Source organism: Peromyscus californicus, unplaced genomic scaffold (genome assembly GCF_007827085.1).
Source record: "Peromyscus californicus insignis strain IS unplaced genomic scaffold, ASM782708v3 Scaffold_11__1_contigs__length_118956290, whole genome shotgun sequence".
Taxonomy (NCBI): domain Eukaryota; kingdom Metazoa; phylum Chordata; class Mammalia; order Rodentia; family Cricetidae; genus Peromyscus; species Peromyscus californicus.
Window position 1 is genome coordinate 33154231 of NW_026294402.1, and position 16716 is coordinate 33170946.

A 16716-nucleotide genomic window follows, 5' to 3' on the forward strand; every position below is an offset into this window, starting at 1 on the left:
GTGAGGTATTGGAGATGGCACTCAAAAGACTGTGATACCCATGGAACCATCTGATGGATGAAATCCTTCAGTTGAAATTATTTCTTGCCATTTATTATCTAGATTTGTGTCTCATTGAAAAACAGTAACTAGAACATTTTAAAAAGATAATTCATCTATTGTGATAGTTACTTTTCTCACTGCTGTGACAAAATGCCTAACAAAAGAATCTTGAGAAGGCTTTATTTTGATTAAGAGTTTGATATAACAAAGCATAATGATAAAAAAATAAAGGATGGCTGGAGCAGGATATAGATGGCTGCTATGTAAGTTTGGAAACATGAAGAGATGAATGTTGGTACCCAGATCACTCTCATTTTTATTCTGTCTGAGACCTACCACATAGAATGGTCTGGGCATCTTCAAGATGAGTCTGCCTATGGCACTTAAGTGAACCCAGAAACTTTCTCACAAGATGTTTAGACCTGCCACACCGAGATTATTCTAAATCTCATTATCAACAATGATCATCATAAATTAACCTGTGGTTAACTTAATGTGATAACCTCTTGAACAATTACATTTGCTTTTTCAGCACCTATCTTGTTGATGGCTAAACTTCTTTTACATGCCAAGTGGCACATGATGTATTATTCTCTGTCTGTCTCTCTGCCTGTCTCTTCTATCTCTCTGTCTGTCTCTTTATCTTTATCTCTCCCTCTGTAGAATTGAATAAGAAAGTGAGAGTAATTGATAGACTAAATTCTATCTGTTACTGATATTTTCTCCACAGAACAAGTCAGTCCGCAAGTTTTGAATTTAGGCCTTCTCAAGTCCTTAGGACACAGACAGAACAAAGCCACAGTATTTTTCAGAATATTATAGAAATGCATTCCATTCCAGCTCTTCAGATTGCTCTACTCTGAAATGAGAATGACCCTTAGCTTCTGCATTCTAGGTACTTTTTAGCTCAAAGATGCAAAGTCATATGTTCTTTCCACAAAACACATCTGTAGGTTTATGAAGCATAGAATCAGGTTCATCATGGCAAATAAGCTATCCTGGCCTCAGTTTTGGCATTAGTTACTTTATTGTTGTTATGAACAAATGTACTACTAACACAGAGAAGGAAAAATTACTTTGTTTCACAGCTGGAGTGTTCAGTCTATCATGGCAAGGGAGAGGCATGACAGATGGAGCGTGGTGTAAGCTGGTCACTGAGTTTACACACAGAAAACATACAAAGCACTGAATCCTGGTGATCATCTTGCTTTTCCTTTTCATTCTGTCTGTGAATGGTGCCATTCATATTTTGGCATATAACCTGACCTATATACTTCCTCACATGCACATCAGAGACTTGTCTCCTAGGTGATTCAAGATCCTGCTGGTGATCAGTATTGACCATTGCACCACACATGTCCAGGCTGCAGGGAGGTTATACTGTCTGGTCTCATTACCTTGGTAAATCAGGGTAAAACAAAACAGATGTGGGGGTGTGTGTGTGTGTGTGTGTGTGTGTGTGTGTGTGTGTGTGTGTATAAAGTTGTAAAAATATCTCTTTAATAATAAAATTCTATCTGCTTTCAGAATAATAACTTTGATGTTGAAAATGTGTAGGGTTCTTCAGTATCTAATTATCCTATAAGCATTTAGGAACATACTTTTTCAGAGGACTGTTATGGATCTTGTTTCTTTAGTGGAGCTGGGAACTGAACCCAGACCATGGAATAATGGATATCCAAGGCAAATTCTCTACTGCTGAGCATCATCCTTAAAAAAAATATTCATTTTAAATATCATGTTTTACAAGGTAAATAGCATTCCTAAATTATGCATATGTACTTTTGGCCTAGAATTGAGAAAGTATACTTGAAGGAGTGTGAATTTAAAGACAAAAGGAGGCCTTAGTCTGTCCTTCACAGTTTATCTGTACTATTTCAGGAGGAAAGGATGGAAAATGAGATAAAAATTATCATATTAAAAAGCTAGATGTCAGAAATACTAGAAACTTTTATGCCAAAAACCTGATGCCTTCTCATAAGCCAAAGCACATGTTCATATGCACAAAAAATTGTTTTGTTTTTTAACTTGTGTGTGTATGTGTGAAGCTGTGTGTATATGTGTACATGTATGCTTATGTTTGTATACATATGTAAATATGTGTGTATGTGTTTGTTTGTGTATGTACATGCATGTATTTGTATATATATATATATATATATATATATATATGGATACACGTATGTGTATGTGTGTATATGTATGTATGTGTATGTACATGAGTATGTGAATATATGTATGTGTGTGCATATGCATGAATGTGTATTTATGTGCATGTGTGTGCATGCATGTGTATGTATGTGCATATATGCACATATTTTTGTGTGTATGTATGCATGTGTATATATGTGTATATGTGTGTGTGTATATATTATATATATATATATATATAAATGTATGTGTGCAGGTGTAGGTGTATATACATTTGTATGTTTGTGTATGCATGTGGGCATGTGTTTGTATATGTGTGTGCTTATATGTGTATATACATGTATGTGTGTATGCATATATGTATATATGCATGTGTATGTCTGTGTATATGTGTATGTATATGTATTTATGTGTGTATGTGTATGCACATATGTATACATTTGTATGCATGCATATATGTATGTGTGCATATATGTGTACATATTCATATGTGTGCATACAGGTGCATATGTTTGTGTATGTATGTTAAGTATGTGTGTATGCATGTGCATATATGCATGTATCTTTGTTTATATGTGTGTGTTTATGTAGGGTGCACATGACACAGCTGATATAAGAAGATAACTTGCTGCAGTCAGTTATTTTCTTTCACCTGTGGGTTCTGGTTTTCAGAGTCAGCAACAAATGTCTTTTTCCTCTGAAATATCTTGGTTCTATCAAAAATCATAGCTTGTGTATAGGATCCTTTCTTTCTATACCTGACTTAATCCTTTAAGAGTAAAGGTATTTGAGCTAGAAAAATTTATGATGATTAAATGGATATATATATATATATATATATATATATATATATATATATATATATATATATATATGGTGTGTGCGCGTGTGTCTTTAATTTTGGAGTGTCAAAAGACAGCCTCTAGAATAGATGAAGTTGTTTGACATTATTAATCCAACAAGGGATTGCTATCTAGAGTTCATAAATCATTCAAAATTATACACTAAAAATCCCCAGAATAATCCAGTCAGTAAATAGGCAAATGATATGAACAGAAAGTTCTCAAAAGATGACGCACAAATAGTCAAATAAAATCCTGTAAAAATAGTCATTATTCTCAGGCATGAGGAAATGTAAATCAAAACTACATCAAGATTCCATCTTACTGTAGCCAAAAATATTACCATCAGAAATAAATAAACACACTTATAATATTAGTGAGTCCATGTGACCAAAGGAACCTGTTACTCTGTTGATGGGATGTAAATTAGTGTGGTCACGATGAAAACCAATGTAGGAAGGTTCCCAATGAAGAAAAAAAATGTGAGCTTACAAATGAACCACAAATATCTCAAAGATGATAAGCTCTACAAAGTCAAATTCAGTTCTATAAGATACAGATCATATAGGAACACAATTCACAAAGCCAAGCCTTGGAGTCAGTCTATATGCCGATCTGTGGATCGGGAAGATGGAGTGAGGTGGGCATGGAGGTGGATGCTTGTCACCTCAGCACTTGGAAGGCTGAGCTGGGAAGATGGTGAGTTGCACTAAATAACAAGTTTCTGGGCTAGCCTCAGCTACATAGTGAGATGATAGTTCACATATTGAGGTATTGTACAATGAAAATTTTGTTCAGTTATAAAGTAGAGTAAAATGTCTTTTGTAAAAAAAAATGGATGGAAAAAGTAAAATAAGTTACTCTCAAAGGCAAGTGAACAGAAACACGGAGAATACAGAAAGAGGGTACATGAAAAGGGGAACTATTAGGCATGCAAAAATAGAAAATGTTGTGGGGGGGTAACGAAGTTCGACCAAATAGTTGAGTATAATGAAAATACATTATGTGTATAAGTGAAAATGTCATACAAAGGCCATTACTTTGTATAAGGTATATTTGATATTAAAAATAGCTGAATGAAAACTTTTGTGCCTGTAAAATAATTTGGGGTTTATTATTGAATATTTAATAGCACTCAAGATATTGAAATTGTTACAGAAGATTATTAAATACTATTTTATTCACTAAAAGTAATATAGTAGACTGATAATTAGTGAATATTGATCACAACAAGTCTAGGCTTAAATTCATGAATGGCTTTAAAGACTCCATATTTGTGTACCCTGGGAATTGTTTAATCCCTGGTGGGAAGTGTATATCTATTATCATGAACTGAGGCATAAACACAGACATCATTATTTCTTCTCTTCCTATTTGATCACCTTAGAGATGGCATGTCCTAAGGGACAGGCATTTCTGGATTTTTAATGGGGTCTGAAAGATTGAAAAGCCAGAAGCAAGTTCATTGTGCTCTAGGATATGGTGGCTCTGAGGTCTGGTATGTTACTTTCCTTCATATTCTCTTGGTAGATTCATCACTATGGATTTGAGCTACATCAGATCATGATTCCTAGAACCTCCCAATTGTGAGGAATACCCATATTAAGGAAAAGAATATTCTTTGGCTCTGTCAGGTTAGCTTTTACTCTTCCAAAGCCATTTCTTCCAGATGAGCAGTGGTGAGACTCTTGAGGAACCAGCAATGAGCTGTTTGAGAGGAAAGAGGGTAAGTTCCTCTGGTCTTAGTCTGTCCCACTCACCCACGGAAGACAACAATGGAGGCTATTATATTTAATAACAAGAAATTGCAGCAGGGCTCCTACTCTACTGTCTAATTGTGTCTCATTAAAACCTCACTTCATCCTTCCTCTGGTACCATGGCAAGTTTAGCATGCAGTGACATCCAGGAAGGAGAGATTGTCTCTTTTATGAAACATTGATGTGTGCTACACATCCAGAAAGATTCCACAAGAATACAGTTTGAGAATTTTATTTGCAAATTTATTTACAAATATCCAGCACTGACGTGTTATCTTTATTTCCCTTGTTTACATTTGGAAGCGTATTTGTAACTCTGCATTCACTCTCTAATTTAGGCTACAGTTGAAGGGAATGTATAGAACAGAAGAATATGTGGTTACATGCGAATCTAAGGTAACACCGATATTCTCCATACATATTATCAATGATTGATTCCTTGGACATTTGAAGTAAGACATCTGGAATCCCAATAGACTAATATAGATCTTTTTTTGACGGGTTGGGGAGAATAAGAAAAAGAGCCTGGCCCTCTTACATCAATGATCTCTTCCTGGTCATCACTGGAGAATTGAGGTGTTTAGTAAATCATTTAAGCAGGAATAGGGAACTAGGAAGTGAAAGGTTAGTGAAAGAACTTTAAAAATAATCTTGTTAATTTTGCCAGCAGGCTTTATTTGGCCATTCAATCTCTGTCTTCCAGAGAGGAGAAAAATAACTCATGTAGATAAAACTGGTACTGATCCAAAAGGTGGTGGGGTGTGACAGCACATTTGGATGCTGCAAAACAAAAGAGAACTTAAATTATCCCAGTCCTTTACCATGAATTAAAACTTAGAAACAGATCACAGGATGTCTGCCAACGAAAATCTTTTTCTATCTCCCCAGAGTTTCAATGATAAGCATGCTGGCTGGAAATGTCTCTTTGGTGACTGAGTTTGTTCTTGCTGGTTTGACAGATCGTCCAGAGCTCCAGCTGCCCCTCTTTTACCTGTTTCTAATGATCTACATTGTCACAGTGGTGGGAAACTTTGGCCTGGTCACCCTAATTGGCCTCAGTCCTCACCTGCACACTCCCATGTACTATTTCCTCTTCAACCTCTCCTTCATTGATCTCTGCTACTCTTCTGTCTTCAGTCCCAAAATGCTGATGAACTTTGTGTCCGAGAAGAATGCCATCTCATATATAGGCTGCATGACTCAGCTGTTTCTCTTTCTCTTTTTTGTCATCTCTGAAGGCTACATGTTGACCTCAATGGCCTACGATCGCTATTTGGCCATCTGTAATCCACTGATGTATAAGGTTACCATGTCTGCTCAGGTATGTTCTATGCTATCTTTTGCTTCTTATATGATGGCACTTGCTGGAGCCTCTGCCCACACAGGCTGCATGCTCAGACTGACCTTCTGCAATGCCAATGTCATCAACCATTACTTGTGTGACATCATGCCCCTCCTCCAACTTTCTTGCACCAGCACCTATGTCAACGAGGTTGTAGTTCTCATAGTTGTGGGTATTAACATCACAGTGCCCAGCTTTACCATCCTCATTTCCTATGTTTTCATCCTTGTCAACATTCTCAATATCAAATCCACACAAGGAAGATCAAAAGCCTTCAGTACCTGTAGCTCTCACATCATGGCGATTTCTTTGTTTTTTGGGTCAGGGGCATTCATGTACCTCAATTGTTCTGAATCTATGGACCAGGGAAAAGTTTCTTCTGTTTTCTACACTAATGTGGTTCCCATGCTCAACCCACTAATTTACAGTTTGAGGAACAAGGATGTCAAAATAGCATTGAAGAAAGTTATGATTAAAGTCCATAGTAGATTCATAACCTAATTGGAAATAAAATAATACAAAGAACTAAAATTTAAACTTAAAGAATCTTAAATTTTTACTGTTATTTTCATGAAGATATTTTGTTTATTCCAATGTGGCTTTTACATGTATTGCTCTGGTGGTTAAAATTATTATCAATATTCTTGTGGCTCGGTATTACAATAATCACATTTAACACAGAGGCTATACCATATCATTACTCTATTCTTTCAATAATTTTCCCATCTCTTTTTAAGATTCAGGTATCTGTGAGATAAGGAAGTACCCATGAAATAGCATATCTTGTTTGGATCACACAGCAAACATTTACTAGTATGAATACTAATAAAATATAATAAATAATTTAACTTTAGATATAAACTACTGTGGCTTGTAGAATCTACTCTGCTCCCCATCAAGGGAGGCAACTGTGAGGAGCATAGCCTGCTCGAAATCTGTAGCCAAGGCTCCTTCAGATGCACTCTTGTGCTCACTTTGATATGCCTTAAATACATCACAGCACACACACAGTCTTACTTAAATGCATTAGTTCATTTTCTCGTATGAACTAAGACTGGCCAATTTCTCCACAGAGTGAGCCCCTTCTAAGAGGAAGTGCTTCTTTGGAGATTTCCTGTGATCTTTCCAATAACTTTTAGATCTTTCCTCAGTCTGAACTTTCCTCACTTAATCCTTCCATGCCTCTTTTAGATGTAAGATTTTTCTCTCTGGTCTGAGGTTTTCCACACTGATTCAGTTCCACTTCACTTCATTCTTCACTGACAAATTACTGTAGTAAATGGCTTGCAACTGTGATTATTTCTTGGATTCTACTTTCCTAAGTAGAACTAAATGATGGCATTTATATAAAAAGTTTCGAAAATTGGTATGATAGTCACAACAGATTACTTTTATTATAAAAATGCACAAATTCATAGGATGGAATATAAGACTCAGAAGCAGATTTTCATGTGGGTATTTCATTGGTTTACGATAAATCAACATACTAATTTCATTGGAAAAAGAAAGTATTTAAAATAATTTCTTTTGTATTCAGAAATATCCACAAAGAAAACCATGTGCAAAAGTTTATTCCTCTAAAATGGACCAAAGTCATACACAAAAACTTAAACTATAAATCTTTAGATTCATCTTTTAGAAAACATTGAACCAAGAGGGAAAAAAAAATAAAATTAACTTAAATGAGTACTTTTTAATTAATAAAATATTTTAGTTGTATCAGACTGGAAGAATATTTTCAGGGAATACACCAAATAAAGGCATATCCAGGTATATATATATATATATATATATATATATATATATATATACACATATATATATACATATATATATATGTGTATATATATATATAAATGATGCATCAGCAATTAAATACCATTTAATATCATTTAATAAGTTGACAAATGTCTCAAAATACATGCTATGGAAGACATGCGAACAGTCAGTGCACACATATAAATGTGTTATTCTGGGAGACATGGCAGCATAGTATTCAGTTGTGTGCCCACTGGTGAGCCCATTGGTGTGGTTCCCATTAAGGATGAATCCCTTAATCAATAGTTTGAGAAATAAAGATGTTACAATTTCCCTGAGAAAATGCTGACCAGGTGGAAGATTTGACTGCACATATGTGTCTGGTGTCTGTTGTTTGGGTACAGAGAGAGTTTGTATTCAATTAACAATACATCAGTGGTAACATTTTATTCTATTTATTGTTCTTAAAAATATTTATTGTATTTTTAAATTTTCAGTATTTCTAAGGTATAGAAGTAGTAGAATTATTAGGGACACTTAAAATATAAAATATGGTATTTTGAGATACATATTGATGCTGTAATGAAAACTAACCTTATATCTTCTTTATCACAATAGAGGAAATATGAGTCTTATAAAACATCTTTATGAACCTTCTGGAGTATCTCATTTTTCTTCTTGACCGTTTTTACAATGCTATATGCCTGTAACATATCATATTTAAGAATAATTCTAAAGAAAAACTTCATTGTTTTTCTACTATAATTATAAACTTACATTTCTTTCCCCAGTAATGAAAAGAAGTCTTATATATGGCCAGGTAAAGCAACACTAGTGTGGTGTTTGCTGTTGTCTGTGTGATTTCTCATTTTGTTTGCAATGTGTCTTTGCAGCATTATTCAGAATTGATGCTCTTCCTTTCTGCATACTGTCTATTAAAGTCAACATATCCCCTTCAGTTTCATTGTCAAAGATATGAAGAATTGTTTTTAAAAATTATTTATTTTATTTTTTTCGATTATAATACTACTTCATCATTTTCCTTTTCTCTTTACTTTCTCTAAAACCTCCTGTATACTGCTCCTTGCTCTCTTTCAAATTCATGGCTTCTTTTTCTCATGAATTGTTGTTACATGCATATATATTTATCTATTTACAGACTAATTCCTACGTATATACATACAATGTACTTCATCTGTATAATTTTACTTGTATGTATGTTTTCAGGGCTAATCATGTGGTATTGGATGACCAATTGGTGTGTCATTCGCCTGGGAAGAGTATTTCTCACATTGTTAACAATCCTTAGTTATCTATAGTTCTTTGTATAGGGTCGAGGCCATCCATGTTGGGATGTGTTGTGTATTGTTGTCCTTGTTCAGCTCATGTTTAGGCAGGTAGTTATGTTAGAGAGACTTTATGGTACATCTTCTGATAGTCCTAGGAGAGAATAACACAGCAAACTTCTTGATTCTCTGGCTCTTACAATATTACCTCCTCTTTCTCCCCAGTGATTTCTCGAGTCTTAAGTATGATGTATTGTACCTGTATCTGTAGGGATTGAGCTCTATAATTCTGCACAGTGATTGGTTGTGGATTTCTGTGATCATATCCACCTGTTGCAAAGAAATGTTTCCTTGATGAAGGGTGAGGACTGCACTTACCTGTAGGTATAAGGAAAATATTAACAACATAATTAGGGATTATGCTGGTTTAGTAAAGTGGTAGCTTCAGGTTCTCCTACTTGATCTATGACTTCACTGTCTTGGGGTATTTGGCTAAGTTTCTAGTACCAGACAGGATTCCTGTCCTGTTGAGTGGATCTTAAGTCCAATTAGAGAGCTGCTGGTTACCACCAAGGTATGCATGCAATTAGTATACTCCTATTATTTTTTTCCCTTTTATCCATATATGGATAAGAACACTTTCATGGCAAGTGCTCATTGCAAAGAGTCACTGATCCGGTTTGAGGCCTCTAGTTTCTGCTACACTATAGATTCTGGACCCTCACTGGGACTCCTCTTGGATATCCTCTTGTTGCCCTATGTTGTGGAGATTCTGTAGCAGATCATAGTTGGGGTGGATATTGAGTTAGGCCAAATCATAATCTTAGTTTGGGCCTGGGTAGTTGCAGAGTTGGTCAGCTCGCCAGTTCTCCCAGTCTTCACCACCATGGTGAGTTCTCCAGAATTGCCCTGGCTAGTTCACTCCTTGCAGTATAAGCAAGAGGTAGGGCCAGGACACTTGCTTCTGTAGCTAGAGTTTTCCTGCCTGGCTCACAGTCAGGATAAATCTCTTGTCACCTGCCAGTCCCTCAGCCGCTCAGACCCAACCAAGTAGACACAGAGACTTATATTGCTTACAAACTGTATGGCCGTGGCAGGCTTCTTGCTAACTGTTCTTATATCTTAAATTAATCCATTTTTATAAATCTATACCTTGCCATGTGGCTCGCGGCTTACCGGCATCTTCACATGCTGCTTGTCATGGTGGTGGCTGGCAGTGTCTCCCTGCCTCAGCCTTCTGCTTCCCAGAATTCTCCTCTCTTCTTGTCCTGCCTACTTCCTGCCTGGCTACTGGCCAATCAGTGTTTTATTTATTGACCAATCAGAGCAATTTGACATACAGACCATCCCACAGCATGCTTCCACTGCTTTCATACTCTCAGGGTTTGGCTTACACACCTACAGCTTCAGGGCCAGCTCTACTGTGTAGCTGAGTCAAGGTATAGGAACCACTCTCCTGAGTGCTGCAGTTGTTGAGGAACAGGGACAGCTGTCTTGCTCTTATGACCTCAGGGCCAGATCTCCCACCTGGCACAGGTGGCAAGTGGTGAGAGTGTGTGTATGTGTGGGGGTGGTAGAAAGGCATCTCTCCCTAACCCATAACCCCATGTGGCAGATGAGGAGTGGGCCAGATCTCCCATGATCACATTCTTAGGGCTCATTCACCCTAATACCATCAATAGGGTCAGCTCTACTCTGCTGCTCAGGTGAGGTACAGGGCCCACTTTCCTGAGTGCTATGGCCAATAAGAGGGAAGTCAGTTCCCTCATCTACCACAAGTGGTTGGGGCAAAAGGGGAGGGCATCTTTCTCTTGCCTTCACCATCACATGGCAGATAAGTGGTGTGTGGCCAGCTATTCCACTCTCACACACTCAGGTCCAGCTCACTCGAGCCTCTGCCAACAGAGTCAGTTTTATTATGCTGCCAAGTCAAGGAGCAGGGTCCAATTTCCTGAGTGCTGCATCTAGAAAGGGGAGGTAGGTGAAGCATTATCTTAATTAGTCTTAACAATAAAAACCCAGAGTCAGATGTTAGGGTAAAATCTGATAGATCAGAGAGAAGCAGAGCAGCCAGCAACCAGAGATTTCTTATTTGTATGAAATCTCAGACCTAACGGGGTATCCTATCTTTATGAATCCTCAAACTGAATGGGAAGGGGTACTGTCTTTACTCAGACAGAATCGGGACATGTCCTGTCTCCACCTGCCTTATATTCCTGTCTCCAACTCCCTATTGCTGGGATTAAAGGTGTGGATCACCACCACCTACCCACTACACTTAACTATAACTATCTAGTCTTCAACTCCATCAGAAACCTGAGAAGGATACAATATTACCTAAGTAAACAGGAAGTGTAGAGCAAACATCTTCCAAAAATAAGAAATGACAGAAACCACTGGCAGCCTGGACAGTCACCCAAGGTTCCTCTGCAATGTTGGAACATTCATCTTTGGCCTATAGGCATAGAATATCTGATAGGCTTTTCTGTGAAGCAGGATTTTTGAAGAACTGTCCCACCTTTTTTTTTTCAAAGTTTGGCAGTCACTTTCTTTTGTGTCCTGCTTGTCCAATTTGGACAGCATAGTGTCAGCAGTCAAAGTAGGGGCAGTTTTTTGCCTAGTGGCTAACTTACCACAAAGAAAGTACACTACATATAGAGTTTCTTTTTTTTTTTTTTTTGGTTTTTCGAGACAGGGTTTCTCTGTGTAGCTTTGCGCCTTTCCTGGAACTCGCTTTGGAGACCAGGCTGGCCTCGAACTCACAGAGATCCGCCTGGCTCTGCCTCCCGAGTGCTGGGATTAAAGGCGTGCGCCACCACCGCCCGGCCCATATAGAGTTTCTTTGATGCCCATCATCTTCTCTGAAATAGATTGGTGCTGCCAGCAGCATACATTTCTCATTGTTATAAAATTAAAAAAACCCTTTGTTATTAAAAAATTTTAAATGCCATATTCTGTAGATCTCTGAAGTGTTTGAAGACCACTTGCCTATTTAAATATACCTCTGTTTGACCTTGAAAACATACCTAATATAACTAAAAGTTTGATTGTAGTAGGTGACTAACTACTAACCTGCATTTCTTTATTATCCTAAATAGTTTGCAATAATAACTTTCAAGGACTAGAAATTTATATTACATTGTTAGATGAGCTGTATAGGTACAATAGCTTAAACAAGAGTAGAAACACATGTACAGTATATTCTAATAAAATCACTTTAAATTTGTATCAATATATAAAAATCCATATCAATGTACAATATTTAAAACAAGTAATTGCATTTTTTTGTTTAAAAGTAGATTCAATAATCTACCTTTTTATCCTATCATTTCTATAACATATATGCAGTATAGCAAAAATAATCTCAATTTTCCATCAAAAATCCAAACCCACGTAAACTATTTAAACCTAGTAGTTGATTTTTAAAGTCCATTCAATAATCTACCTTTTTTCCCTCTTTCTAGTGGAGGGTCACCTCCCTTGTTCATCATAGGTAATGAGGGGTGAGGGGTAAGGGGGAGGGCATCTCTCCCCTGTCCACACTGCTTCATGACAGATAAGTAATAGGGACAGCTCTCCTACACTTACAACTTTGGGACTGTCTCTCCCACATCACCACCATCAGGGTCAGCTTTATTTTGCTGCCCAGGTGAAGAGCAGGGCCTGCTCTTCTGAGGGCTGCTGGTGTTGGACAGGAGCAGTTCTCATGCTTTTATGACCTCAGGGCCAGTTCTCCTACCCACCTCAGGCACAGAGGGCAGGGGAAAGGGCATCTCTCCCCACCCACGCCACCATATGGTAGATGAAGAGTGGTACCAGATCTCCTGTACTCATGATCTTGGGACTGGTTTACCTGTGTCCCATCAACAGAGTCAACTCTGCTGTGCTGCGCAGATAGGTGGAAGGCCCTCTTTCCCAAGTATTTCAGCTGGTAAAGGGGAGGGTTGGCTCCCTTGTCAGCTGGAGGCAGTAGGGGCAAGAGGATAGGGCATCTTTCCTTCACCTCTACCACCACACCACAGATGAGGGAGGTGGTACCAGTATACCCCTCTAAAGCCCTAAGGGTTGGTTCACTATACACCTATCTACAGGGTAAACTCCACTGTGCTGCCCAGGTGAGGTGCAGGACCTGTTCTCCCAAGTGCTGTAGCTGGTGAGGGGTTGGATCAGGTCCCCCACCTGCTGCAGGTATAGAGAGGTGAGGGGAGGAGGACATCTTTTCCTCACCCAAGCCACTACATGGCAGATAAGAGGGGTATGACCTGCTCTCCCATTCTCACACCCTCAGGGCAAGCTCACCCATTTACCTATAAACAATGTCAGCTCTATTATGCTGGCTAGGTGAGGTGTGGTGTAGGACCCTCTCTCCTGAATGCTTGAGCAGGTGAGGGGCAGGACCAGTTCTCCCTACTGTTGCAGCCAGCAAGGGGCAGGGCCCAATCTGTCCAGCCCTGTCCTCTAGGCCTTCATGGTATCGGAGACAAGGACATCGACGCAGACCATGGTTGCATCAGGGCCATGAACCCACACATAGACCCCAAGCAGCCCATGCCCAGACATCACCATGACCCTGGGTGACAATTAAGCCATCCATGTCAGGCCACTCCTCACTTCTTTCACTTCATCAGATATGCCTCTGTCCACAGGACATGAACCCTTCTGTCTCTCTCTCTCTTCCATACCACACCATACATTTGTTAACTGTAATAGTGCCTGTCTGCCTGTTCCCTTATGGCTCTAGGCAAGCTCCTGTTTTCTCTTTGGAGGTTAGTCTGGTCTGCCCAGGACCTGTGTGTGGATCTCTTTGTCCTGCTCAGTCAATCATAGCCTACTGTTAGGATTATTAAGCCATATACTTTCATTTTACTTTATTGTTTGAGGTTGTATCATTTCCTTCCTCCTTTTCCTCCCTCCAAACCAACAAATGCCCTTCTTACTTTCCTTCATATTTGTGTGTGTCTGTGTGTCTATGAACATATAGGTGACATTGCTGGTAGATTCCAGAATATCACATAGTACCCCTGAATCTGGAGTTATAAAGAATTGTGAGTCACTTCACTTGGGTGCTAGAAACAGAACCCTGGTCCTCTGCAAGAGCTGTAAGTGCTCTTAGCCACTGAGCTGCCTCTTTATCCTCCACTTTTGCTCTTTTTATTCAATGCAGTGTGAGTAGTTTTAGATGAGGCCACTGGGCAATAAAAAGGAACAAAATACACCAAATTGGAAAGTATGAAGTATAATGACATTTCTTCACAGAGAATGTGGTATTATATAGAAAATCCAAATGTTCAACAAAAATACATGTAATTAGAAAAGAAATATGAGTCAACAAAATATGAGTCAACACTAAAAGTTGAATTTTCCATGTATTAACAATAAATAACCTAAAAGGAAATTAAGAAAATAAGTCTATATACCAGAATATTAAAGAAGAATAAAATATTGGGGCTGGAGAGAGAACTTTCAGTAAAGTGTTTGGTTCCCAAAAATGAGGACCTGAGAGAACACACTCTAAAAGATTGCCAGCTGTATGCCATGACATGGTAATTGAAGTGAATAAATAAAGAACCCCAACTGTGGGAATTGCTATCTGTGTTTCTTGGATGCTTATTTTTTGTAATGTGACCTGTTATGGTAGTTACTCTACCATGATGGACTATACCTTAAGGTGATGAACCCAAATAAACCAATTCTTAACCTGTTTTTGTAGGGCATTTTATCACAGCCACAAGAAAAACAACCATCTAAAAGTGAAAGAATTTTCTTCCGAATGACAGTATGAAAAAAATAAGACTCATTGGCTGAACAGGGTAATCAGATAAAAATTTCTAGTAGGTGTTTTATAAGTAACAATTTCTCAAGATATGTAATGCTTTAAAAGAAGCACTTGTGGTGTTTCATGTGACATAGCACTGGAGGTGACATGTTCCAACACCTACCAGACCCAGAACTTGGTAAGCCAAGAGTACAGTCTGTTCTCACTTAACTGCTGAAAGGAAGAGACAAAGGACCCAAGTCACAGATTTCTCCACAGAGCCTGAGATGATTGGAGAGATGGGAGTCTATCTTTCTACATCCACTGGGAAATGACTTGCTACAGAGTGAAGAAAAATACAAGACAAATTTTAAATCCCTTTAGATTTATTATTAAAGACAGATTATTATTCATGGTGTAACATAATCCCCAAGTTCCTTATTCTATCTAAATGCTATTCTCTGGGGAAGAAGCAGGTCCATCGCCACCCTGTTTATAAGCAAATGTATTCTGCAGGTAAATTCATATGAAATCCTCAGAGTCTTATCAACTGGAACTGTGACAATATTATCACAGATCATTTTTTTTCTGCTTCCAGTAAAGACTCAAAGTATTAATCTCATAATTTTCTAAAATTTAGAGATCATTCCAGAAGATTTCAGGCATTAAGTCTTGACTGTATCTTCTTAGAATGACAGGATACAAATCCCTGGATTCTGAAATATTTCTTCCAAATAAACAAGGATAAATAGGAACCTAAGAGATCTTCCAGGTTTGGACTGAGACTCCTAACAATGGGAATGGGTGTGTCTCTGACTCTTTTGCCCACTCTTGGGACTCTTTTTCTCCTTTTGGGTTACCTTGTCCAGCCTTGATATGAGGACTTTTGTCTTATCATTTTTGTATCTTGTTTTGTCATGTTTGGTTGTTATCTCTAGGAGGCCTGCTCCTCTATAAAGAGAAACAGAGGGGGAATGGATCATGGGATGAGGAAGATGCCGGGGAGCTGGGAGGAATAGAGGGAGGGGAACTGTGTTTAGGATGTATTGTATGAGAGAAGAATCAGAGGCGGGGTGGAGAGGAGGGAGAGAAAGGGAGAGGGAGAGGGAGAGAATGGTGATGTCTGGATCCCAGGCATAGTAATAGATTGCCTAATATAGACTATTTCTTCCCTGTCTGATTCAAGTTGAGACTAAGAGAAAGTAGCAGAAGAAAGCATTCATGGTGATCAGAGAGTGTTAAGAGTTGTTGGTGTTGATGGCTATTGGAATTGCAGCATCTCTATTAGGGTTCTTATGCATGGGCCAGGACTCAAGTGTTCAGGATTCATGACTCTGTGAGATGGAGCAGCAGATACATCAATCTTGTTCTTATACTCTTACATTAGACACATTCTTATCATTCATGCTGTAGAAGAGGAGAATTTGTAGCAGAAGAAGCCAGCTCTGGCTTGCCAAGGCATCTGTTTCAGACTTCATTGATGGAGAGAGAGCTCTAGTAAAGAATAATTAAGAGGGGGAAGATTGAATCATTCTTATTGTATTTTCCTTCTTCACTCCTTTCATGCATTTTCTTATCCAGAAATAATGTTGAAATTTGGTACTTCTGGCCTTATTACTGTAAGATAATTTGCTTGTGACTGTAACAGCTGATTCAGTATTATGTATACAAAGTTGGGGCTAGAAGAAACACCCCCAGAATATACATCACAGGTGGGAAGGACCCATGACTAGTGTGATTACCTTCTAATGAAGCTCTTTTTCTTGAGTCCACAGATTGTCT

At 38.2% G+C, this 16716-nt stretch overlaps 1 protein-coding gene across 1 annotated transcript; it reads left to right on the forward strand.

Annotated features, from left to right (window-relative positions):
- The first annotated feature begins 5670 nt into the window (after nt 1–5670).
- On the forward strand, nt 5671–6636 carry LOC128103503 (olfactory receptor 147-like). The gene has a single exon (XM_052727968.1). It carries the CDS (start codon nt 5689–5691, stop codon nt 6634–6636), a length of 948 nt encoding a protein of 315 aa, XP_052583928.1. The 5' UTR covers nt 5671–5688.
- Nucleotides 6637–16716: the final 10080 nt, after the last annotated feature.